The sequence below is a fragment of the Dromaius novaehollandiae genome, chromosome 3 (genome assembly GCF_036370855.1).
Source record: "Dromaius novaehollandiae isolate bDroNov1 chromosome 3, bDroNov1.hap1, whole genome shotgun sequence".
NCBI lineage: Eukaryota > Metazoa > Chordata > Aves > Casuariiformes > Dromaiidae > Dromaius > Dromaius novaehollandiae.
This window is the reverse complement of record NC_088100.1, coordinates 121,490,100-121,514,158: the sequence shown is the minus strand read 5'-3', so window position 1 is coordinate 121,514,158 and position 24,059 is coordinate 121,490,100. Positions and strand designations below refer to the sequence as shown.

The following is a 24,059-nucleotide window of genomic DNA, read 5'->3' as shown; positions in this document are numbered from 1 at the left end:
CGGGGAATAGCTAGAAAGTCGGGCTACACGCAAAACTCCTAACTCCGTTTCTGCGGCCAGGGAATTTAATGCACGCAAGCAAGTCACTGCTAAGAAGAAGCCGAAGGCCCCGACATCGAGCTCCCCTCGCACCTTCCCCCGGGCCAGGGCAGAAGACAGGGGCCCCGCAGCCGCCCCCCCCCCCCCCCCCCCGCGCCCCCGCCAACGGCCAACCGCCAACGGCCAACCGCCAACGGCGCGCGCCCCCCCCCGCGCCGCGGTTGCTAGGGGAGGCGGCGGGCGGCCATGGCGGCGGCCGCAGGTGAGTAACCGGCCGGGGAGCCGCCGCGCTGCGGCCGCGGCGGGCCCGGGGCTGCTCGGCGGGGCGGCCGCCGTGTTTGGTGGTGCGGGAGGGGGGGCCGGGCACCGGGGGCCGCCCCGGAGCTGCTCTCGACGCCCCTGGAGACCTGGAGGCGGGAGGCTGCCTGTGACCCGGCTCCTGTGAGGGAGGGGGCACCGCGTCGGCTGCGCTCCGTTCGGGTTTGGAAACACCTGCTCTTACCAGGCCTTGCCGAAACCCTCAGCCCCGTCTCGGCTGAGGACAGCCTGGAAGTTACTTGTTTGTCCTTCTGCGTCGCCGGGCAGCCGAGGCCTTACCGCGTAAGCACAGCCCTGGCGCGGTCCGGCACCGGCTCTGCATCCTGTTCTTTTGGAGCAGTTGCTCTGCCTTTAGAGCCCGTCTCCTCTATCGGCCACCTGCTCCTCTGAGTTGCAACCCAGGAAGGGTCAGCTGCCATCGGCTTTACTCCTTACCTGGCTTCTCAGGGCCCCCAGTGCTTCAGCCTCTGTGAAACCTGGCAGGCATCCTTTCCTTTGCACATGGCACCTCCTCACCAGCTCCTAGGCAGTCCAGGGCCACGGTGGCACCCCCTGCAAGCCAGGGAGCGACCTCCCCAGTCTGGCCCAGGGCCTGCGCAGCCTCTCCTAGCCCCAGTGCCCGGCAGGTGTTGCTCATACACCTGATTGGAAGGGGCTGGCTGGTCCGCAGGGCTGCCGGCCCTCCCTGCGGCACAGTGGTCACTGTGGGCTCTGTCACATTTGTTTTTGGATGAATGTTAAAGCAGTGGGAAGTTGGAAAGTGAAATGCAAAAAGAAGGCGTATCTTCTGTTCAAATTCAGCCTTAGCCTCAGGGCTCTCTTTACAGCACTCAGGACTGGGCCCAGCTTCGCAGAGGGCTGTGCCCAGGAAGAAACCTCCACGTCAGATTGGACTTCAGAGAAGGGGTAACACAAGCGGGCCAGGAAAGTGGCCGTCCCTCAGCACTGCACCACGGCTCAGTCCAAGGCCTGCCTGTTTCCCGAGAGTTAACCAAACACCAAGGGCCACAGAGAGAAAACCCAGCATCACAGACTATTCATTATACAGTTTTAGGAGGATTTTGCTGCCTCACTCCCTTTGAACATTAGCCGCAGGGAATTGGCAGCCAAAATATCCAGTGCAATTATTTTTATAAAGCTATAAAAACAATGTGGTACTGTTACCATATTGGTTTCCTTTATACCAGAATATAGGGCTCATGCTTGTCTCTATGGCCAGTATGCAAATGGATTGCAATTAGAAAGCGCTAAGCTATTTTCTCTCACAAAAGATAAAACATGAAAATTTTGTTTATGAGTGTGTGAATAGTGATAATTAAAGGGACATTTTCAGCTTAAAATGTTGAAATTGAAAAATGTTGAAAACTTCTTAAAAAGGGAGTCCCAAGTGTATTCCATGGGAATACTTGAGTTTTCCTGATGATTTTCTTCTTTTTATGGTTTAATTTTCCATTTATACATTTTTTTTTGTTGTTGTACAAGACCCAATAAAAACAACAGAAGGCATTCTGACTTCAGAGGGGAAACATCCACAACATGAAAAAAACTGAGTAAAGAGAAAGGAAGTTTTCTCTATTGTCATATATCATCATGTCATCTTGTCTGTATTTATATTAGCATCTGCTTCTTTTCCATTGAAGTCTATGACACTCCATCTCTGATGCTGATGAAGGACTTATACAGGTGGCTTTAGGGTTGCATGTTAACTATATTAGAAGGAGGAAAATTTTTTTCTGACAGTGATCAACTCAGAGAAAAAAAAACAGTGATCAGGCACCAGGCTTCCACAGAAAGTCAGTGGGTGAGAGAGCTGGCCACCTGACCTTCCCTCCCTATCAAAGTAGCTCGACCACAGCTTGGAAAGCTTTGTGAGAAAACAAGAATCTGATTTAAAGGATTTTCCTAATGCTAGGTGTACTGGAAAAGGGATTAATCTGAAATTAAAATGAGTTTTATGCTCTCAACCAAAACTGTGACCCAAGCTGGCAGAATGAAGGTAGTGACTCTGTTGGTGTTTGTCAGCAGATAAACAAAATCGTTGCTAAGCAGATGCTACAGGCTTAGGGTTTATGGCTACAGCTTTGTGAAGTCCTCCCCAGTGTGCGCCTGTTTCAAAGCTTTGTTAACAATGACTCATTTTCCATTAAAAGATATGTTACAGATGAAGTTCTAAAAACTCTATGAAGTATATATGGTTTATAATATTTACTTAATGAAGATCAGCAAGATGCTGTAATTATATTTTCATTTATGGAAGCCTTCAAGGCTTTATGGAAGCTCACTTGCTTGTAACTTTACCTGACTCTGGGTAGAATTTTCTACATCAGTTGTCTTACTTTGATTCGGTTTCTGCAGAAACTTCTAACAAAACTCAATCCTGTGACTTTGAAGAAATACTACAAAGAAATATGAACTGTTTGTCACAGTTAAAATGTTACAACGATTTTCATGTACGTTGTTGTTCTTAAGCTTTGAAGCAAAAATTTAAATTTGGTAGGGAGTCTCACTGGTGGATGGGATATGGGATAACAGCAATCTTCACTATTGTGTGATGAAAATAATTTCACTTCTGTTTGTGGAGATAATTTTGTTATTGTGTGTGAAATATTCAAATAATACCATGATAACCCTCTCAAAAACACCAGAAAAAATTTATTCTGTATTAGGACTAAAATTGGAATGGAGTGTAATACGTTACCCTGTGAGCAAATAGGAAAATGTCTAATAATGACTATCTGCTCATTAAAGGTGTGCTGTGAATCCAATGTCCTGATCAAGGCAAAGGTTCTAGGGAACAAAAAATACCTAATATACTTAAAAAATGATCATTAGATATATATATACAGGAGCATTGCATGAATGTTGCAATTGTTTTTTAACCATATTGTGTGACTTCTAACATGTGCAGCACACACCTGCCTTTTCTGCCACTGCTGCTGATTCTCCTACTGCCTCTCAAAGCCACTGCTGTTCCTGCAACTGCCTGTGTGCCTTGTGCTCCTGCCTCTTTGCTGTGTCACTGCTATGGACACTGACAATAACAGGAGCATCAGTGATGGTGGGCGTTTGCTTACAACTACTACTTGCTTCAGTGTATAAGATGCACTTCAGTTTCAGACTTCCTTTGCAGGGAGGTCATGCACTGGAAAACACAGCACTCTGGAACATGCTAATTCTGGATACTTGTACTTCAGAGTCTGGGGGTAATGTTTGTGTGAGATGTAGTACTAACACTGCTTTGAATCCCAAGGATAATCCATAAAATAAATCCAAATCCAAATGCATTGAATATTATTTCCATTTTTATCTGCATTGAATGTTACTAACAATTTTTTCTCAGCTGCAGTGCTGCTGTAGCTTTATTAACCTGTTACCATGAAGAATGTAGTTTCTTCAGTGTCTGCAGCTTCATGTGGCAGAAAGAAAGGAGGAAAAGGCAAGTTTTGATCCTAAATAGGTCCCTGAAAAATGCACAAGATCCAGGTGTGTACAGAAAGTACTAAGAAATATTGGAAAAATCCTCAAACATAATAACTTGACAGATCTTCAGCCAGTGTAAATAAATGAGTATTGATTTCCCTGGAGCTCTGCAGGTTGTGCTGGCCGTGTGAGGATCTGGCTTATGTTCTCCGAGGCAGTCTCAGAAGCAGCAGCAAGCCACGCTATGAGAGAGCCCCCCAGAGCTCTTTAGGGTGCCACTGGAACAGCGGGGCAGGCTCCTCTCCTGCTGTTGAACCAGTGATGTTGGCCAGGGCAGAGGTGGAGCATAGGCATTTCCCTGCTTTTCCATTTCAGAAAGGATGGACCAGAACTGTGATTATGCCCAGTCCTCCTTAAGGAGCGAAGCTCCTGGGTTGCAGGAAGGACTCATGTTGGGCGGACACAGAATGTTAGATTGAAGCTATTAGGTGCTGTCCTGATGTTTTAAATAGCTGTTACTAGAGGACCCTGAGATCTCTGCGTGTCACTTGCAGGCAGATAATGATTAACAGTGGGAAGAAAGGATCCCATTTTTGGAAATGAACCCAAGTTCCTTACTGCTGCAGGGTGGTAGGAGAGAACAAGAGCACACAAGAACAGTTTAAGCTTGTCAGCTGAGACATCTAAGTATCTTAAAAACCTCTCTCCTCCTGAATTTCAGTGGCATGAGTAGTTTAAGAGCCTTTCTTGCAGTACCTTCTTGCTGCTGTAAGCCACAGACCCAGCAGAGTTTACACCACTTTAGACACTGCTCAGAACCCAGGATAACGTCCTGTGTTGAAGCTTTGTTCACTTCCTAGTGTTTCAGGCTCTAAAAGCTAGACACCATGGGTTACTCTAGTTTCCCTGCTACCAGAGCACTACCCAGAAATAACCTTATTTCAGAAGTCTCCAGGTGAGGGCTAGAATGCTATTATAGTTGTAACTTCTGTCAATAGAAAAATCTCTGCATTTATTCTCTTTCATAGGATAAGGTACCGCAAGACACAGAACGTGTTAAGAATGAGAGTAAGCAAGCCACAGGTGACAGATACAAGTCATTGTTGCTTAGTAATTTAGTCATGTATTGTAAGAATATACTTTGTTTACAATCAGAATGAGGGTTGCATAAGACCTACATAGAAAAGAACTTAGCATTTAGGCAATGTCATACTTAAATAAGAGAAAGCCACCTAACCATGGGAACAGCTGACCTATTTTGAGCGGTTTACACTACAGATAGATAGTAAGTCTTTGCATTTTAGTGCCCACTGCAACACTCGTAAACGTGAACAATTTCTCATAATAATGTCATTCAAATAAAACACGGCCTAGAGCTGGTCAAAACTGTTACAAGAAAAAACAGTTTTTCTGAACATGAACATTTCACAATATTTTGCAAAACCAAAAGGCCTTCTTTTAAGTAGCTCCAGGCATTGTACAGCCCTTCCTGCCCTTTCCATATTCCTATTCGGAAACATCTCTGCTTTTAACTCTGTTTCTGTGGAGGAGCTGTGAGCTGCAGTCACATGGCATAATAGAGTTGTTTTGCAAATACAACCTGACTCAGAGGGCTGCAGGCATCTTTAGGCAGCATGGCCAGGCTACATGGGGAAAGTGCTAAGCAGCTTGTTTAGCAGGAAAAACACAGAGGGGCAGTTTTCAGGGGTCTGTGAGCAGTAAACCTGACCACTGTCTGTTGCTCTAAAAATAGGCTGGCTACAGAATTTCAAAAAAATAGAAGATAGTAGTTACAGGAACAGCAACTGACATGTTGTACCTGCGGTACAAAAATCACAGTTCTTGGTCTATTCCTCACATACTTAGTCTTTGTCTTCTGTATTTTTCTTGCAGTTTTCTTCCACGCTTCCTTTTCAGAATGAAAAATACTGCCTGTAAAAGTCTGCTAGAATTGTGCATCCTTTGCACATCTCTCTTAAAACCTCAACTCTACTTGGACATCTACAAAGCACTGAACAGTAGCCAGTCAGACTGCTAAATTACCTCATTTGCAGTCTGTGATGCCAGTCCAAAAAAAAGAAAAAAAGTCGCGTTGCCCCATCAGGACCATGTTTCTCCACAATTTCTGTCTTGTGTCCTGTAAATGCAGTGTTTGGAGCACAGGCTGATCAAAGGCTTGCTGAAGCTAATAGGAAGCTTTCCATCCACTTAACCTAGCTCAGAAATGGTCCTTATACTGTGTGATCTTTGCTTGGCCCTTTAGCCACATATGCAGTCCAGACAGATAACATATTTGCATCACACTGTATAAATCTTCTTTACGCAGGAGGACTGCAACTCCTTTTTTAATATCAGTCATGTTGTAGCATTTATTAAATGAAGGAGGGTCCCTCCCCTCCCTGTTCCCCTGGATTTACTAATACAATGCGTTAGGGGAAAAGAATGGTTTCCTGATCCTTCTGTGAGTGAAGCCTATAAAGGATGATCAAGCTGGGCTTCTTATCACCTTCAGTTTAATTGCAGCTCTTGTTATAAATAGGAATAGGTAAAGGAGGATAAAAAAGCCTAGCATAATCATAACCGAAGCAAATGCAAGCTGATATCTTGCACCGTGTTTTTCTCTAGAAGCAATTGTTGCATCACCCAGAGGAGCCTTCTTCTGTACCAGTGCCTCACTTGCTACATCCTTTTCCCCCCAAGAGACTTACTGCAGAAAAACATAATTTACCTTTTTATATAGATAGCCCAGCAGAAAGTTCATGCATCAGCTACTATAAAAGAAGGTGTGCAGGTATTGAAGTGATGCAAGAACCAGTTTGATACTTTAGCAAGTGCAAATGACACTGTGACTGTTGACTTTTTTTTCCATTTGAAGTATTAAAATGGCAGATGATGAAGCTCCTCTTAGGCTTCCAAGTAACTGTAGGTTATAGCAGTTCCTTGAATAGAAAAGTTACCCTCTAGCTTCTTAACTTAATTTTCACCTTGGATGAAACTTAAGAGCAGTTAGATGATGAGAAAGAACAATTTGCAAGGTGCTGCTGTATATTCTTTCTATGTTCTATATATATTAAATGAGAAAAATTCACTCAAAAAGCTGTGTTCCGTCAAGTCAAAGCACATATTTTCATGGCCTTGAACATAGTTTGATTCCTATTCTTACTGGCATGTAAGAATAATCTCACACATCTGTGTTTACATGTTTGTCTGTTTTTTTTCCATGCAGAAATTATTTCCTTGGAAGAAGCCAATTTTGTTATTTCAGGATGTTATTGGTAGATAAAAGACTTCAAAACTTGCAGATCTACAAACTTCTCCAGTGTGTTCACCAGAAAGACAGGAAGCAAATAGAAAAGCTGATCAAGCTTGGAATTCCAGATCTCATTAATTTCACAGAGCCTGTGGATGGATACAGTGCCCTTCACTTGGCCTGCATTAAAAATGACACCAACATGTGCAGCTTCCTGCTAGAACATGGAGCTCATCCAGATGTCCAGGATAAAATGGGATGTACTCCAGCGATGAAGGCAGCTGAGCTAGGACATGACTTGGTTTTGGACTTATTAGTAAAAGCTCAAGCAGACATGACTGTTGTTGATAATGAAGGAAGAAGTAAGTAAAAGGGAACCGTATCAGAACAGAAATACCATTAAGTGATACCTCATTTCTTACTATGCCACATACTTACTATGCCACATACTTACTATGTATGTTATGTCCAGTTCTAGTAACTTTAGTTAGTTTTTATAAAGGATAAAGAACTGTTACTACAGTAGTATTTCTTTGGTTCCAGTGTCTGAGACTTGTGCCTTGATACTGATGACCTCAGGGCTCAATCTCCAGTGAGAAATCATGGTTGGGGGTAATCCTTACAGCTCAACACAAGCTATTTGCCATAAGAGCTTTGGTGGAAATGACATTTATTCTCCCTAAACAGTCTGTGCCTTTGAATCTTAGCTCGCTCCAGCACGTAGCTGAACAGGGACCCTACGATTGACAATCACGTTCCTTCCATGAATTGTCGCTAATATTGAATACTGGTTTGCTCCCTGGGTTAAGAGGCCCTAAACCAGAAATCACATTGCATGTATTACCCTAAGGGAAGTTAATGGGCATCTATTGAAGGAGTCTGTCCTTTCAGATGTGAAGTTTACTGCCTAAATAATCTTCCTTACCATTTAATGTTGCTCTGTAATCCCTTCTGTTTTTCTTTGCAGGTATTTTGTTTTACAGCATTTTACCTACAAGACGGCACTGCCGCTGCACTCAGATTGCCTTGGAATATGGTGCAGATGTTAACAACAGCACTACTGAGGGGAAGCCTGTATTTGTACAAGCCTGTGAGCAAGCCCAAGGGATTAAAGAAATATGCCTGAATTTTTTGGAAAGAGGAGCAGATCCCAATGCAATAAACCCAGTATGAATGTTTCTATGTATATTATGTTTCTAAGGGTATATATACAGGATTGTGGAATAATTATCAGACCACTAGAGCATATGACTGTAAATCCTCACATTAAATTAGTAACAGCAGTAGCAAGTGCTTAATTCTGTGGCTATGTCTATTCCCTTCCTCTTTATCATGCTTACCTTAGAGGGGTGGGAGAAGGAAGGTTTTAAGCGTTCAGCTTGAATCATGTATCCTGATTTAGATTTTTGTAGGTTAAAGTGTGTATGTTTGATAAAAACAACTGGGCCAACTCCTAAAGAGCTGTAGTTCACTGTATCTCAGTGGAGCAGTGCTGATTTGTGGTAATTCAGGCTACCCATAGTTTTGGCTTTGGTCCTAGATTTGCAGTATCCTGCCTATTTTGTAACTATACTGAAATGTTTCACCTGACCAAGGTATGGACATCCTTGTCACATCCTTAGATGCAAATGCCCCCATCGTACAGTTTGTGTACTTGCAATATGATGAGTGTCCTCCATTTTTTGTAATATGACAGGCACACACCTGGTCACATAATGGGAATGGTTTGCTAGGCCCAGAGAAAAACCACCAGGGAACAAAATATGGTTTAGCAGAACAATATCCATGGCCCACTGTCTGCTTCCTGCCCATACATGTGCTCCCTTCACCCCTTTGTACAGCAGTGAATAAGCTATGCTAAGCATTGCTGGGGGCCAACAGGTTATAACTAGGCTATTCCCCATGTGAGATGCACTGTGTTCTTGGGAAGGTCACCAGATATACTAAAGTCAGTCATTATAAAGAAGATATATACTGCTATCAGAAACACACTGTGTTTTTCTACATAACAGTGTATTAATGTATTAGAATGCAAACTTTTCCTCACAGATAGAACAGTAGTGAAATTCCCCAGCAGCATTTCTCCAGGCATGGTTACTTATATACTTTCATGATAGAGGTGATATTTTGTGTTAAAATTTGTAAACGTGCGTGGAAGTATGCACACAGAATAAGGAGTTCCTTCAAAGAACTGATATTCATGGGACTATTCAATTGACTCAGGTTACTTATGTATTTTAGTCACTAGGGTTTGACCATTCACATTACAGGACTAAGTTCTTAAAACTGGCCTGCAAATGTCTTTGAAAAACAGGAGATGAGTCTAATGGTTTCAGTAATGCCTAAAAGGAGGCCTCCAGTTTTAAGCCACTTGCAACAATTAGATCACATTGTTCCAGAAGTCCCTTCCAACCTGAATTAGCTTATGATTCAAATTATAAATTATTTTCTTGCTATCTTTCAGGCTACGGGTCGCACAGCCTTAATGGAAGCAGCAAGAGAAGGTGTTCTTGAGTTGGTGCGTGGTATACTTGAGAGAGGAGGAGATGTTAATGTATTTGACCTTGAAAGACACAGTGCTGCACATTTTGCAGCCAAAGGAGGCTTTTTTGAGGTATCATCATCAGTAGCACAAAGCATTGCTGCAAAGCCAAACCAGGCTTTCTCTGAGCCCAGTATCTCAGCTGATTGAAACATAATAATAATAAATAGTCAAGAGCAGCATCTTTTAAAGTATCAAAGGAAATTCAGAAATAATAGAATTTCTCTAAAAATTGCTGAGACTTTTTGCCAAGGTACCTATGAGTGTATGTTTGCTTGTCTGGCTGTCTGATGTGGGCAATTCCTTTGGAGAGCTAGTTTCTCTTGAAGCATAGCATGTAACAATTGTGCGGCATGGATGTGACTTTTCCATTATACAAAGAACATAGGCAAATGCCTGTAGGTAGGCAGTTTCTTCCTCCCCCCCAATACTATCTTTGAAGTATATAAAATTATGCAGTTTTGATTATGCATATAATGTCAGGGTTACTTTAAAAACAGTGCCCTGCCATAGGCTGGTAATACTGAAGATTGTCCTTGACCTCTACAACTAAAGGTTTCTGTTCCTGAGTTAAGTAAACACTGCATTATAACAAACAAACGTTATGTGTGAATTGATAAGCTGAGCATGCGAGAGAAGTTCACTATGTAAAGTGGGAATATGTACTATTGCATTTATTTGTAAACACTCTTACCCTTCCCCCATCCTAAGAAATGCCAACAAGATTTTTGATAGTACTATCTTTTTTGCAGATTCTGAGGGTAATTTCAGCTTATAATGGAGACGTGGGTCTGATCGCTATGAATGGGAACACACCACTTCATTATGCTGCAGAGGGAGGGTTTGCAGATTGCTGCAAATTTATAGGACAAAGAGGTACACTAAAAATAAGTTACTTTACAAATATCATCTGTACCCTATCTTTGCTAAAGAAGAGATTTCATTTTGGCATCTATGAAGGATTTGACCCTCTGGGGTATCATGTAGCAAATTTAATTCTCATTAGGAGGTGCCTAACATAAGCTATCATGACATTTTTTCCACTCATGGGCCTAAGACAAGGTAAACCATTTCTCAAAGCAAGCAGTAGAAACATCATGGATTTGTGTAGTTTAGAATTGGACTGGATTAAGTGTTTGTATTTACAGTTGGTTCAGAAATATTGCACTGAATCTTCCAATCAAAAATTAATTTTTGGTTTGCTGGTCATTTAAACAACGATCTCAGTGTAATCAGGAGGAAAACAGCTTCCATGAGTGGTGAAACATACTTCAAAGAAGTTCTGATCAATTTCTCACTTCATCAAGTCTGTCATTTCACTTCAAGCTTTGTTTCCACAGGACCATGCAAAATCCTATGTTCTGTTCTTGTGGTTCAAACATTTAACCAGTAGTCCAGAGGGCAAACTATAAGAGTATAGAACAGTAAGTGGTGTTTTAATCTTAGTTCAGTTCTTCTTAATCTTGCTAGCCACTTTAAGAAAACCTTAACATTTTCATTGAACTTCTGCCTTGCCATATATACTCATGAGCAGACAGAGAAGCAGAGCAAGGGCTACCCAGCAAATCTCTTTTTGCACAGCAAATATGGATATGTGGCTAACATGCCAGTCCATGTTTATAGATGTGATCCTATACCAGCAATCTTTATTGTTAAGAGAGTATAAAGTTGTAGATCTGTGCTAATTAGCTGCCTGTATGGTAAAAATCTCTTACGTTACATGAATTGAGTCTATGTTTTTAGGCTGTGATCCTACATGGAAGAACTTATTAACAAAGACCCCAAGAGTCATTGCCAAGGAAGGTGGTTTTAAAGCAGCAACAAAAGAATTGCGTAAAATTGAAAAAATCTTTGCTAAACGTTCCAAGCCTGGAGCAAAGGATGACAATCCCTGCTGGGCACTGAAGTTATACGACTGGTCCTTGGAACATCAGGCTGCCCTCCATGAGGCGTTTGAGATATTCAACCAGGGAGATGGAACAGTAACTAAAGATGATTTTATATCAATTATTCGGAAACGGTGTGCCTTTGTAGATGATGAACAAATACAAACTGTTGCAGAAAAGCATGAAATATCTCATGGTGCAGGAATCAGCATTGAAGAATTTTTTAAAGGCTCCAAATACTTGCAAAAAGCCTATCTCATCACATCTTTTGGACCCAAAAAGAAGAAAGGGAAGAAAGCAAAAGGCAAGAAAGGCGTCACAATCCCAGTGCCGATTTGCGTCATTCCAGAGAGCACATGTCCACGTAGAGAAGATGGCCTCCCTGCGTACATGATTGAGGCTTTTCAGAACGTCACTGATAGCAACCGTTTTACCCAGTACCACCCATCTACCCATCCTGTGCATGATGACCGTGCATGGTATATAGATGAACCAAGGAAAATGTACATGAATATTAACTACCTTGTCAGAGCAGGAGACATTCTGTCTCTCAAGAAGGCATTTGAGGAGGGTGTGCCAATAGATGTAAGAGATAAATATTATAAGACACCTTTAATGGCTGCATGTGCAAGTGGGAACATAGGTGCTGTGAAGTATCTTTTGGAAAAGGGGTAAGATCACTTCCAGGTGTTTTTAATTGCTATTTTGAGAGAGTTTTCAGAAGTGTACATTTGCAATAACCAATTGGATGCAACAGACTAGGTTTGGGAGAAATTCATTTTTATTTGCATAATGCTTAATATTAAAGTTAGTGCAAATGATCCCTCATTACAGAGGGTTTATTTATTATTTTTCCTATTTTAGTAATGAGGAAATAGAAGCACCTAACAGGTAATTTCCCCAGGTCTGAAATTTTTGGTGTCTCAGCTATTGATATTTCAGTTTGATGCAGAGTACCTACAAATCCAGTCTGTTGGAACTGCACTTAGCTCACATCCACTCTGTCTCAAATAGTGCAGCTTCAGAACTGAACTCTCAAAATTAAATGAATGAATTTTGGAAAATCTGGCTAAAGTGACTTGCCTGAAATCATCAAGGTAAACCTAGACTCCCCTGTTTCACATGCCAGGGCCTTTTCATGAGAATGTTTTAAGGGGATAAGCCATACAGAATCACTTTCCTCTGCAGCTCAGCAGGCTGAGCAGCAGGATTTACACTGGAAGTGCATTCTGTTATTTAATCTGTTCCCCACTTCAGAAGTACTTCAGCCGTTTGTACCCTACAGACACACTTGTGAAAAATCTTAATAGCTTAAAAATGAAAGCAACTTAAGAAAACTTCAGTCATACCCATGTAATAGTGTAATCTGTTCTCTTTTATAATCAGACTGCTGTAGTCCTACAGTCATTCAGATAAATGCTGAAATGGACATTTTTCAAAAACAATGATATTTACATTAGCTATATTCTCTCCCTATAGCCAGAATTCATTTTAGTGTTCATTTCTAAGTATGAGCAGCTGTAGTCTTAGCTCTAATTCTTGCAGAGACTGAAGAGCATATGGAACTTTATGCACCCTGGCAATTTCACTGACATTCAAGGTGACAATATAAAGTTGTGTAAACTTGTATATTCAGGTCTTCTGAAGATAAAGATACAAGAGTTGTCTGGCAAATTAATCTCCAGTGAGTTCATCAAATCTCCCTAGATTGCACAGGAGTCACAATGTAGTAACTTAGTTTAAAAATAGTACTAATTGAGAGTTTAAATTGACAGAAATCAGAAAATGGAGAGGAAAATTATCAGTACAGTGTTTAGCTTTGCATCTTTCAACAGTGTAGACCATCAGATATATTGTTTGCTATAGGAATCTAAATTCTTTTTTCAATATGTTTTTTTCAGTCCAGTATTATACTAAATCCATACCAAATACAAAACAACAATTATTTAAAGCTATAGAAAATGATGTGGTTAAAACAAATTGGGGGTATCTAATTTTATCTTGTTCTAGAAAGACTCAGAAATAAATTAAATTTGGGCTACAGGAAAATTTACCAATGTTTGACCAAGAGAAAATGCTGAAGAATTTTTAAATCTATGCTGTGTTTTCCCTGTTAGCCTTGATCAGTTTGCTTCAAATAGAATGAAGTTAGCCAAAGGGATTCAGGGACAGAGAGGATCAGTACAGGCGTGGGGCAGGGTGGGGGGAAGAAAGAGAAGTGAAATAACTGGAACTACTTATTTTAATGAGGAGAAATATAGCAGAATGTAAACTGCATATGAATAAATCATACTAGCTAAGCAACTGAATGGCAACAAAGATGAAAAAAACACTGGTAGGTCTGTGGAATTTCTGCTATAAGATCTCACCAAAGAGAGGATTTTGAAAAAGATTAAAAATGTAAACAAGAAAAGATGAGCAGATGAATTCGTTCTTTTGATATAGCATTAAATATAAACCATTTGATAGAAAAAGCAAAAAAGCTATCCCTGGCAGCAGGTTATTTCAGTTTTTCCTTCACTTTGCTCCATTTCTTCTGGGTAGACATCAGGCCTTTGTCCCTAGGGTAAATGGGCCAGTGACCCTAATTCACTCCAGGTCTTCTAGGCAGTCCTGGATACAACGGAAAGTAGTTCATTGTACTCCAGTATTGGGGAATCCCCTCTCGAGGCGCCTCTTCTGAACCATGCATGGCACACATCAGAGATGGCAACCTAGGTATGGTCATGGGCTATAGTTTGTTCAAAGACATGGGGAAACCCCTTAGACTTACATTACCTTTAAGAGATACTAGTGGCTCTTGTTTCCCAAGCCTTGCTTTTGCATGCCCTCAGCCCAGAAGCTCCCAAGGATTCCACTTGCTAAAAAATTGATAATGCTTTTCCCCTGAACTTCAGCTGAAGGCAGCATATTGCAAATGTTACACCATGACTATCCCTTACAGAACATGCCATATATAAAAATACTAGCCTGGCAGTAGAAACAAATGTAGCCTAATTTTGTGACATAATACCTGGAAAAAAAAAATCTGGAGGATTTTCTGTGATCTTTCTCTAAAATCTTCTCTGTTTTAGGCCCCAAAGCAACTCCAATTTTGCCATGAGTTTCAGAGAAAGGTGTATCTGTTCTTGGCCCACAATCTTTCTTTTTTGGATTCCTTAATCTGCCTTTTGCTGTTACCTGCTTCATCTTATCCCACCTGTTACTATCTGTGTCTACAATTTAAGCTCCTCTTCCACTTCTCAGATCCCATCTTTCCCCACCAAAAGCAATTGCTCTTATTAAAGTGTGACCCCTAGGGCAGATGAGTGACAGGAGAGCAGAGCCCTACCATTTCATGAAAGACGCTCCTGTAGGGCTGTTTCCTCCTCATTTGCATGGCATACTGGAAAAAAAAAGGGCAGTAAAATGAAGCTAAGAACAGGAAGCCAATTGTTGGGCTCACTGGACCTTAAGGCAACTGAGCCATCTCAGAAAAGGACATAAATGGCAACAGTGTCGAAAGTAAGTAGCAATCTACTTTATCCTCTTAGCTTGTTTTCCTAAAAATTCAGAACCTTGATGTTTGTTGAGGAAGAGAAGACATAGTTGTAGAAACTTGAAGGGCCACATTCATTCTAAATGAAGCTTAAGCACAAACACTAGCAGCATTTTAGAGAAGGACTGAGTTCTTTGGAAGGCTCTTTTTCCTCTCTCCATGTGAAAACCTCCTCCAGAGGACTACCATGTGGGCTCAGAGAGGAACAGAGTAATGTATAAGATCACCACCAGTGCAAGCTGCTACACTTGATATTCCATGACAAGCTATGTCAGATACTAAAACGGTTTTAAAGAAGCAGTATGAAAATACTGCTTTACATTGAATATGTCACTACAGTATGCAGTTAACTTGGATTGTACTTGGAGTTGCAGAAGTTACTATGTCTAGTAGCTGGCTTCATCTGTTCACATGTCAACCCCTCTTTTTCTTTCGTAGGGCTGATGTAAATGCAAGGGACAATTTCATGTGGACTCCTCTCCATCATGCATGCCATGCAGGACAACTAGATATTGCTGAACTGATAGTGAAAGCTGGAGGAGCAGTGGATGCACTTGCGATTGGCAATTCAACTCCACTAATGAGAGCTATTGAGATCTGTAGATTGGATATTGTGCAGTTTTTAATCGATGCAGGTGCTGATGTCCAAATGACAAACAGAAATGGTAAATATCCATGTCTCATAAAATGACTTGTTTACTTATGTTTATACATATTTCATAAAATAAAAGTTTAAGGTCTTGGAGCACTTTGGAACACTGAGAAGTGCTCCGAATTTATGACTGAACTTAACTGTTAATCCCGATCCTGATAGCACTTAGCTTTCTACAGTGTGGAATCACTATTCTAAATATTCAGCTGCCCAGTTTTTGTGCCTTTAGAAAATAAAGCAACAGTAATTAATTGCACAGAATGAAAAACAAAATACCCTAACATTGTGGCTGAAAAGATCCCTGGTAAAGCTGTTGTACCTCACCAGATATATACAAAGTTATAAATGGCTTTAATGAAAAAAAATGTAGCTAATTGTTAACATTACTTGATGGAAAATTAGATTTTAGTTGTGGCCAGTGTCCATTCTGCCGCCCATTTAAATCACTTATTTTGTATGCATAGGCAGCATCAGTTAGAAATTTTTCTTTCTGCTTAGCATGTAAATATTATTCCTGAGAATGAAAGTGTCTTAACAGCAAAAAATCTAGATTGCTATAGAAGTGTCACCTTCCTACAGCAGTAGAGGGAGAGGTATATCATAGATCTGCTTTTGTCCACACCACACCCCCCCCCCGCCAAGTTTAATTTTACAATTACTTTACAGCCATGGGGCCTCATCTCATGAGATGCAGGAGGGCCTTTTCTTTTTTAGGCACTGATGGTGTTCAGCCCCATATAAACCATGGGGCTTTCCCTTCACTCCTCACCAGCCAAAGAGCAAGCCCTAGGAGAGGTAGATACCTACAATAAATTGGTCTAAATTCCTCATCTTGTAATATCTTCGCCATTTTCTAGTGTTAAATTCTCTCAGCTCTCAGAGGTCAGAATTAGAACCTGCCAGACCAGTATATTAAGCTGCAAATACCAGGACATTAAAAGCAAAGTGGCCATTCCAAGAATACCCACAATATATTGTTTCAAGGCTCGTTTCTGCAAGCTCTTATATCTGCAAGCAGTGCTGATGACTGCCCGGTCTCACACCAATGTCAGGCAGACACCTGGCACACCGAATGGTTAACAGAATAGAGCTGTAATTAAATTCAGTTGACAGCATTGTCATTATCCAGTTAAAACAACTGTCAAGGTTTATTTTCATGGCTTATACAGGTATTTATTTTTAAACTACAGGAGAAAGTGTTGTTGATATTGCAAAAGCATTTGCAGATTCTAGAATAATTGATCTGCTTCAAAATAAACTGGATCATTTGCCAAAAGTACCAGAAAAAAAAGCAGAGAAAGGAAAGAAAGGGAAGAAGGTCGCCAAGCCAAAGTCGCCTTCTAAACCGAAGCCTGTAGAGGTAGAAACTGTGAAAAAAGAGGTATGAGCGATTGTAACAAGGGACCGATTACTGTATTTGCTAATAGTTATTAGCATTTTTATTTCTTTCTTTCATTTACTTGCCATCCAAATTTCTATAAAGCTGTAAAACACTTCAAGGTAGTGTTTTCAAAAGCCAGTACTTTTCTTGTTCTTGGCACTCCTAGTACTTGTTCATCAGTTAAAACAATGACTTGTTAGTTATATGAATTTTGCGTCTTCCCCACTCCTACTTAAGAATTTTTTTTCCTATAGCACTGACAGGACACAGAAAAATCCTTCCTCTTCTTCTCCCTCTCCTCCTGTCTTTTCCCCTGAAGTTTATGATTGCCCAGCTATGATGTTGTAAACACTGAATTACCAATAACTGTAACTTCTTAAAGGAAGTACCTATTTCTTCATAGGGTAAGACCAATCTAAGGCCCTTCAAGTCAGTAGAACGGGTTTTTCTTTTTCTTCAGCTTGTTAAACTGACTGAGGTAATATCAGGCTTCTCTTTTCACAGTACCTCTCACATCCTTCCCTCCTCCCCATTGTTGACCTGAGTCTTATTTCTCATATCCTACACTGATGCTGTTTGGCTCTTCTACTTCTGCATGCATTTTCTGCACCCTCCTGGAGCCTTGAGCACTGTGCCATTTCCCTAGTTCCCAGGCTAACATCAGCCTCACTGGTTGTATTGTGGTTCTGTTACTGTGAATGAGGTTTTCCTGATTGACCAGTGCTATTTGGTAATCAGACGCAGGATACTATTTAGAGAGAAAATGCAATTTTGTCTGCATAGCTAAAACTGATTTTTCTTCAGTAATCTTGCCCTTGATGGTGTGGTAAATACATCATAGTACCCAAATGCTGTTTTTTCCCTTTCGAAGATTCTTTGAATTTGTCAGGGGTAATCTAGGATTTCCACAGATTGGAGGAGGGTGGGGGAGGGAGGGGGCAGAAATGACCTTACGTGTTTATGTATCCATCACCCTTGCACACGGTAGGATCTGTTACACCAGTGGCACTAGGTGATTGTCCAGTGAGTCTTAAAAAGCAGTTAATGTTTTGTATGTATAACGTCCAAGAAGGAAAACCACACCACTACTTTTTAAAGTGCTTTCCTTGCAATTTCTGATATAAGTATTTATCAACTTGAATAAACAGATTCTATCAGAAAATCCACACACAACTTTCCAAATAGATGGTTAGATGAGTTCCAGAGGATACAAGATGTGTGCCTTATTTCCAAGTGCAACATATTTGTATAGCTGATACCTCCTCCTTTTTCAGCCTTCACAGGTATCTCTGACAGTTGTGGAAAAATCCGTTTTTGAAGAGGGGACACAATCCCTTAAGGACAGTGTTATTCATCTGCATTCTTTGATAACCAGTGGTGCTACTAAGAAAGTTGACATCACGTTCAAACCCAAGAAAGTATGTAAAGTAGAAAAAGCCATAAGCACTGTTTCACGTTATTTTAAAGATAGATAGTAGATCACATTCTCTACAGGTCAATGTGTGGAGTTTGGCTAAAGTTAATTGAATGAAGCTGGAACAATATACAAGCAGAGAATCTGGCCCAGCATTAACATGTATTAGCCAAGCATCCAGCTTTTCTCATCACATGCAAGTGTGTAGTATAGAATAGTTTAGAAGTTTCTGAATAGCTGGTTGTAAGAGTTAACAACCCAATAAAATTGTGGGAAGGAAAGAGGGGAGAAAAAGAGAACAGCTTTACACTTTTAGCAGAGATTTTGCAGTAGGGTGCACAGTTAATTCCAGTAGGCTTATTCTCGATTATGTTTCCTTTCTTCTCTAGCTAGAGAAAGGCAGGAACATAGGAGTGGCTTATTTCAGAACCTCTTGACGAGAGGAGCTGGTGACTAACATGATTCAATCCAGAACAGGAGTTCTTTCTATCTTCTTGCTAGTTACAATTTTTTGTTAATTTTGTTTTCCTCTGTGCATGATAACCTACAAGCACAAAACTCTGCTGAAGATCAAAAACCAAAACAAACTGATGAAGTGACCTCACAATTTAACTAGCTAATAGATGATGTGACATAGGCTAGAGAGGTCACCACAAAACAACAGTAAACCAAAGTGTCCATATGTATAAATAATATATATAAATACATGTATGTACACACACAAATAAAACATCACTGAAATCAAGCTCTTACCAAGATTTAAAATAGGATTAGATTAAAATGGATCCACAGTAAAGTACAAATAGCAACTACATTTTCATTTTTAGTCATACAGTGTACTTTAAGAATAGGAGCCCTTGTGCATGGGACCTGCACCAACTTCTAACTTGCTTTCTCAGTCAGTTATCACATGATTACGTATGTCAGTGACGGGTACTGAAATAGATGGCTCACAACTGTGGTCTATACTAAATATATACCTCCAGTATTGTAAATCTAGGAAGTAGAATTCTCATATCAGGGACTCATTAGTATTCATTCTCACATAACTGAGAAAAGGAAACAGAGGATCACAGAGAAGTACCTTTAAAAAAAAAAAAAAAGAAAAAAAAAGAAAAAAAGTCATTGCTGACCAAGAAGCTTTCTTTGGAGTTTGTTTACCATTTCCCTAACTCCTACTTTTGTTGGTTTCTGCTATAGTCTTAGGGGAACAAGCCTGCTCTGCCAGTGACTCTACAGTACGTTACTAATTTCCACTCTGAGGCTCTTGGGCCTGATTCAGCAGTCATTCTGAACTATCAGCTTTGGGTCTCCTTTCCCACATTAGCCCTGAATTGATCCAATGGCATGTTATAGATCAGAAGTGACAACAAGACAACACACTGCCTATGTATGCAAGTTGTTGTGATATCTTCTGCAAGGAAGTTGCACTAGTTTTCTTCTATATCTCAGGCTAGGAAGGACTTCTAGAATGTGGCTCTGTAAGACTAATGTTTTCTCAAGGTTTCAGTTGCAGAAGTTATATCCAAATCAACTAACTGCAAATATCTTTATTTTTTAGATTTGGACTCCTGAAGACACAACAGAGGAGCCAATAAGAAAGCGAGAATTGCTCCGTGAACATTTGGCTTTTGATGGGGACTCTGAAAACTCTGAAAACTTCATGACACCCTTTAAGAGGAATTTTATGGAAAAAGCACATCAGCTAGAAGAAGCTACTTCAACACATACTTTGGGGGTACAAAGATCAAAAAGGGCTACTCCTTTGTAAGAGGGGAATCATGTAGCCTTTAGTAAATGCATTTCAGTTATGATATAAAATTGTAGCAAGTTTTTCCTCAGGCTTAGTCCTGAAAAAGATTTATCCTCTTGAGATTCTGAAGTCTTGGCACTGGCTCTGTGTACTTTACGGAATGCCTACTACTGTGGCACACATCCTTTTTCTGCATAAAGCTACAGCTTTATGAGGCTATTTTTGGTCCCAAGATAAGACTCCTCCCTAGAAGATGTGCTGTCTTTTACCTTTTCTGCCGAAGGGTATTAAAATATAAAAATATGAACATAGTATTTCAGAAATCTGATAAGACACAGAGATATTCCTAGTTATCTGCAACAGAGGCAAGAGAAGATTCAGGTCTTACTACTACCAGGATTACTACTGTCCAGTGAACAGTTTTCATAGTCTTACATGCTTGCAAACCTTTCTCCTCATTCGCTGCTAATGTATTGCCCACTTGCACTGCTACAGCATAACGATTACTCAGGACCTCTACACATTTTCAGCACACTGTACCCTAAACCTTGAAAAACACTCACAGGTTCTATGAATGCACATTCTTGCGGTCAGAGCTACATCACAGCTAATCCAAATCAATACTTGCCCTCTGAAAGGAATGAAGTCAGTGGATGTTGTTCCTGTCTATAAAAGGAGATCTTTAGGGGAACAAAATTGTGGTCTTGGGAAATGAACTGACCAGCCTGCCTTAATTTGGCATGAAGAAAAGGCACTAGAAGTTCATTGTAGGGAGTATGAAATGCTGAGGTTTGTGTCCAAGGATCAGGACAAAACAGTTCTGCTGAGGAACCACATCCCTCTTGAGTTCTGCTGAGTGAGCCTGCAAAATAGCTGACAGCACAGAAGTGAGGTTGAAATGGAGCTTCAAAAAGTGAATAAGAAGTGACAAGCTTTGGGTAGGCAGAAGGCTGAAAATAATAGGAATGTTTAGCTTAGAGGAAACAAGCGAGAAGTGCCATGAGAGATATCTAAAGCAGCAAAGAACACAGAGAAGTGAATTGAACATCCAATCTATCCTTTCTCAAGATAGGATAACATTCACATTACTGAAGAACCTTGAAAACAACACACAGAGATACTAAATAATACTATGTAATGTGCAAGTAGCCTGTGGAATTCTCTGCCCAATTATCCCTGGAAACCCAAAAAACAAAAACAAAACTTTACGTAGATTGTGAGAAGAATCTAGTTAACTAATGCATAAGGGATAAAATCCCTTGTGTTTCAGGACCCCAGCTAATTACTGCTTGCACATGATAAAGTTTTCTAGCAGTACAGTTCATTGATTGATGTCTTGTGTCTCTTAGAAAAGGCACTGGCATAGACAAATATCGGAAGTTAGATCAGTGTTTGATAGTACCTGTTCTTTATTTTTATGCTGTGAGATTAACAAATGTCTGGTTCAAGAGTGCAACTACCTTTGAAAATTTGTTTAAGTTATTATTACTTTTTCTTTTTTAAATTGCAAGTCAACATCTGCAGAATCTGAGCTTCAAGTTGAGTTCCTTTCTTCTGGTTCATCACCACCTGTAGTAAGGATTGCGCAGGCCAAGTGTTGCCCTAGTTGATGTGTGACACAGCATTTCCATTTCTGAATTTTCCTAGGCATGAGAAGAGCAGAAGTGCTCTTGATGGTGTCTTGGGGAAAAGATTGCCCCTTCACCTTCTTAAAGAAGCTGTCTGCATGACTCTGCAAGCAACTTTAAAAGACCCAGTGACTTCTTTTTAACTCAGGCTGCACACAGAAGTATGGATACCTGCTAAATACTGCATCTAAGACAAACGTGAAATGGATATGTCCAGTAAGATACTACTTGTATTTTCAAATACCATTGCTAAACATATTTGTGTTAATGTGGTTGTAGATCATTAATTTATTGAGATATTCTTGAAGTACCTTGTTGTATTTTTAGTCTTAATATTCCAGTATAAAGAAAGACTTTAAAGACAAATAGGATACCATTTCAACATACTGGCTGTCTTGGTATTCTTAACATCAGTGTCATATCTTCACCTGTCAGCATAAAACTCCCGCTTGGCTGCAAATGATTGTAAGTAACAAAAATATTTTTATTTACAACTGGATTTTTTTTAGATGCATTCTGCTCCTCATCTGCACTGCCTTCTATGACTAGCTTTAACACTATCTTTGCAAACAGGAGAGGCATGGGGTCAATCTGCTAAACAGCCATTAAAAATAAATCAAGCTGCACAGTCAGAGACTCCTAACTCATTTTGTAAGGCAAAATTGTTTTGGGCAGAGCCATGTTGTGGAGATTAGCCAAGAGCGTTCTCTGCCCTGAAAGCCAGCTGCTCAGTTCTCCCCTGGGCAAGTACTGGGGAAGTGCTCCACACTTGAGCAAGTAGTGTTGTGTCAAAGGCAAGACCATTTCCTCCTGGCTGTGTTCCTCAGGATAGGTGTAAGGAAAAGAAGTTGAATGCAAAGGGAACAAGCTAACCTAGCCTGCAGAAGGGCCTGTCTCACATCCGTTTGGATCAGTAGGATTAAGCTTGTTGGCAAGTTGCTCTCTTTTCTGAATTGCGTTTTCAAAGGCATGGGGGGAACTATTTTCTCTTCCCATGGGAAACGCTTATGAACATCATCTTTGTGCCTTTTCCTCCTGGCTAGAGCAGGCCACAGACTCCCACGCAGCCTTCACATGTCTCACAGAAAGAAGGTGGAGGGCAGGGAAGAGTTGTCCTCAGCTGTACACAACAGCTGAGTAGAAAAAAATACGTACATGTATGTGCTCCCTTGGCCTGCATTATCCTTGTACATAGCAGGCTGCCCAAGGCTGAGTTGTCCCACAGGCTACCACCACGTCTTTGAACAAGCATCTATATTGGGCATGACCAAAGCAGATAAGATGGTTCCAGGTTTGGGGAACAAGTTGGGGGGGCTCTCCTTGTTGTGTGAGGTCCTACACATCAGGAACAACCCACCTATATGGAATTAGAGATGCCTAGAGGCCCACATCTTCAGCGTGTCAGCACATTAAGCCATGCAGAAGGCAGTGAGGTCCAGGAAGAAAAAGCCCAAGACAGACTGCTGTTTGAGGAAGAGTGAGGGAGTCAGCATTCATCTGCTGTTTCTCAGGCATATTACAGTGTTATGTCAGGTATTTTCAATAAAAAGGGAGATAGTTGCAGTAGCTTTTGATGATGGAACTGATCGTAATTTGTTAGGAAAGAAAAGAGACCCTGATAGGCAAAGAACAAAAAAAGCAAAGCCAGATTTACACTAGAATATTCCTCTGTGCATAGAGCAACACAGCCCTAAAATGGCAGCTGAATTGCACCCAGGTGAGCAATGTGCCATGGAAAATATCACAAGCTCAGTCATGGACCCAATTCAGTCCTCAGGCTACCAGATCTAGGCACTGATGGGAAGTGTTTTTATTTAAAAAAAAAAAAATTCCTCTTCATGTGGCCCCTGCTATTCCCACATATCTTCATGGAGTATTGGTGCTCAGCAGCACTGGAGAAGTAAAATTAACTTCAAAGTTTGTTGTTATGGTGCATTCCCCAGGAGGAGAGCAGCTATGCTTGAAGCCGTCCAGCTTCCCTTCCCAAACATCACAAAGTGGTGAACCCACACGTTCTGGTGAGCCTTGGTGTGCTGTTTCACACCTCACAAGCTACAGTGTGGAATAGCGTCATTAGGTGCCAGCTTGGACTACTGACATGAGCTACTTATGTGCTTAAAGACCAATTATAAGCTAAGCATTTAGGGGGTTAGGAATTCATGCAAGCGGTAAAGAACTGAAGGAAAACATCACATGGCCTTTATACACTTAAAACAAGGCACATGTGTGTGTGTCAAT

At 40.8% G+C, this 24,059-nt stretch overlaps 1 protein-coding gene across 1 annotated transcript; it reads left to right on the top strand.

Annotated features, from left to right (window-relative positions):
* Positions 1-257: 257 nt before the first annotated feature.
* On the top strand, positions 258-22,254 carry ANKEF1 (ankyrin repeat and EF-hand domain containing 1). Its single transcript, XM_064509996.1, has 10 exons — positions 258-301; positions 7,004-7,389; positions 7,995-8,194; positions 9,492-9,641; positions 10,322-10,445; positions 11,313-12,126; positions 15,432-15,658; positions 16,836-17,026; positions 18,301-18,444; positions 20,002-22,254. Exons 2-10 carry the CDS (start codon positions 7,044-7,046, stop codon positions 20,209-20,211), a joined length of 2,406 nt encoding a protein of 801 aa, XP_064366066.1. The 5' UTR covers positions 258-301; positions 7,004-7,043; the 3' UTR covers positions 20,212-22,254.
* Positions 22,255-24,059: the final 1,805 nt, after the last annotated feature.

Coding starts and splice junctions, on each gene's coding strand:
- ANKEF1 (XM_064509996.1), top strand. CDS start 7,044: ATGTTATTGGTAGATAAAAGACTTCAAAACTTGCAGATCTACAAACTT. Junction 8,195..9,491: donor ATCCCAATGCAATAAACCCA/GTATGAATGTTT, acceptor GCTATCTTTCAG/GCTACGGGTCGCACAGCCTT. Junction 10,446..11,312: donor CAAATTTATAGGACAAAGAG/GTACACTAAAAA, acceptor CTATGTTTTTAG/GCTGTGATCCTACATGGAAG.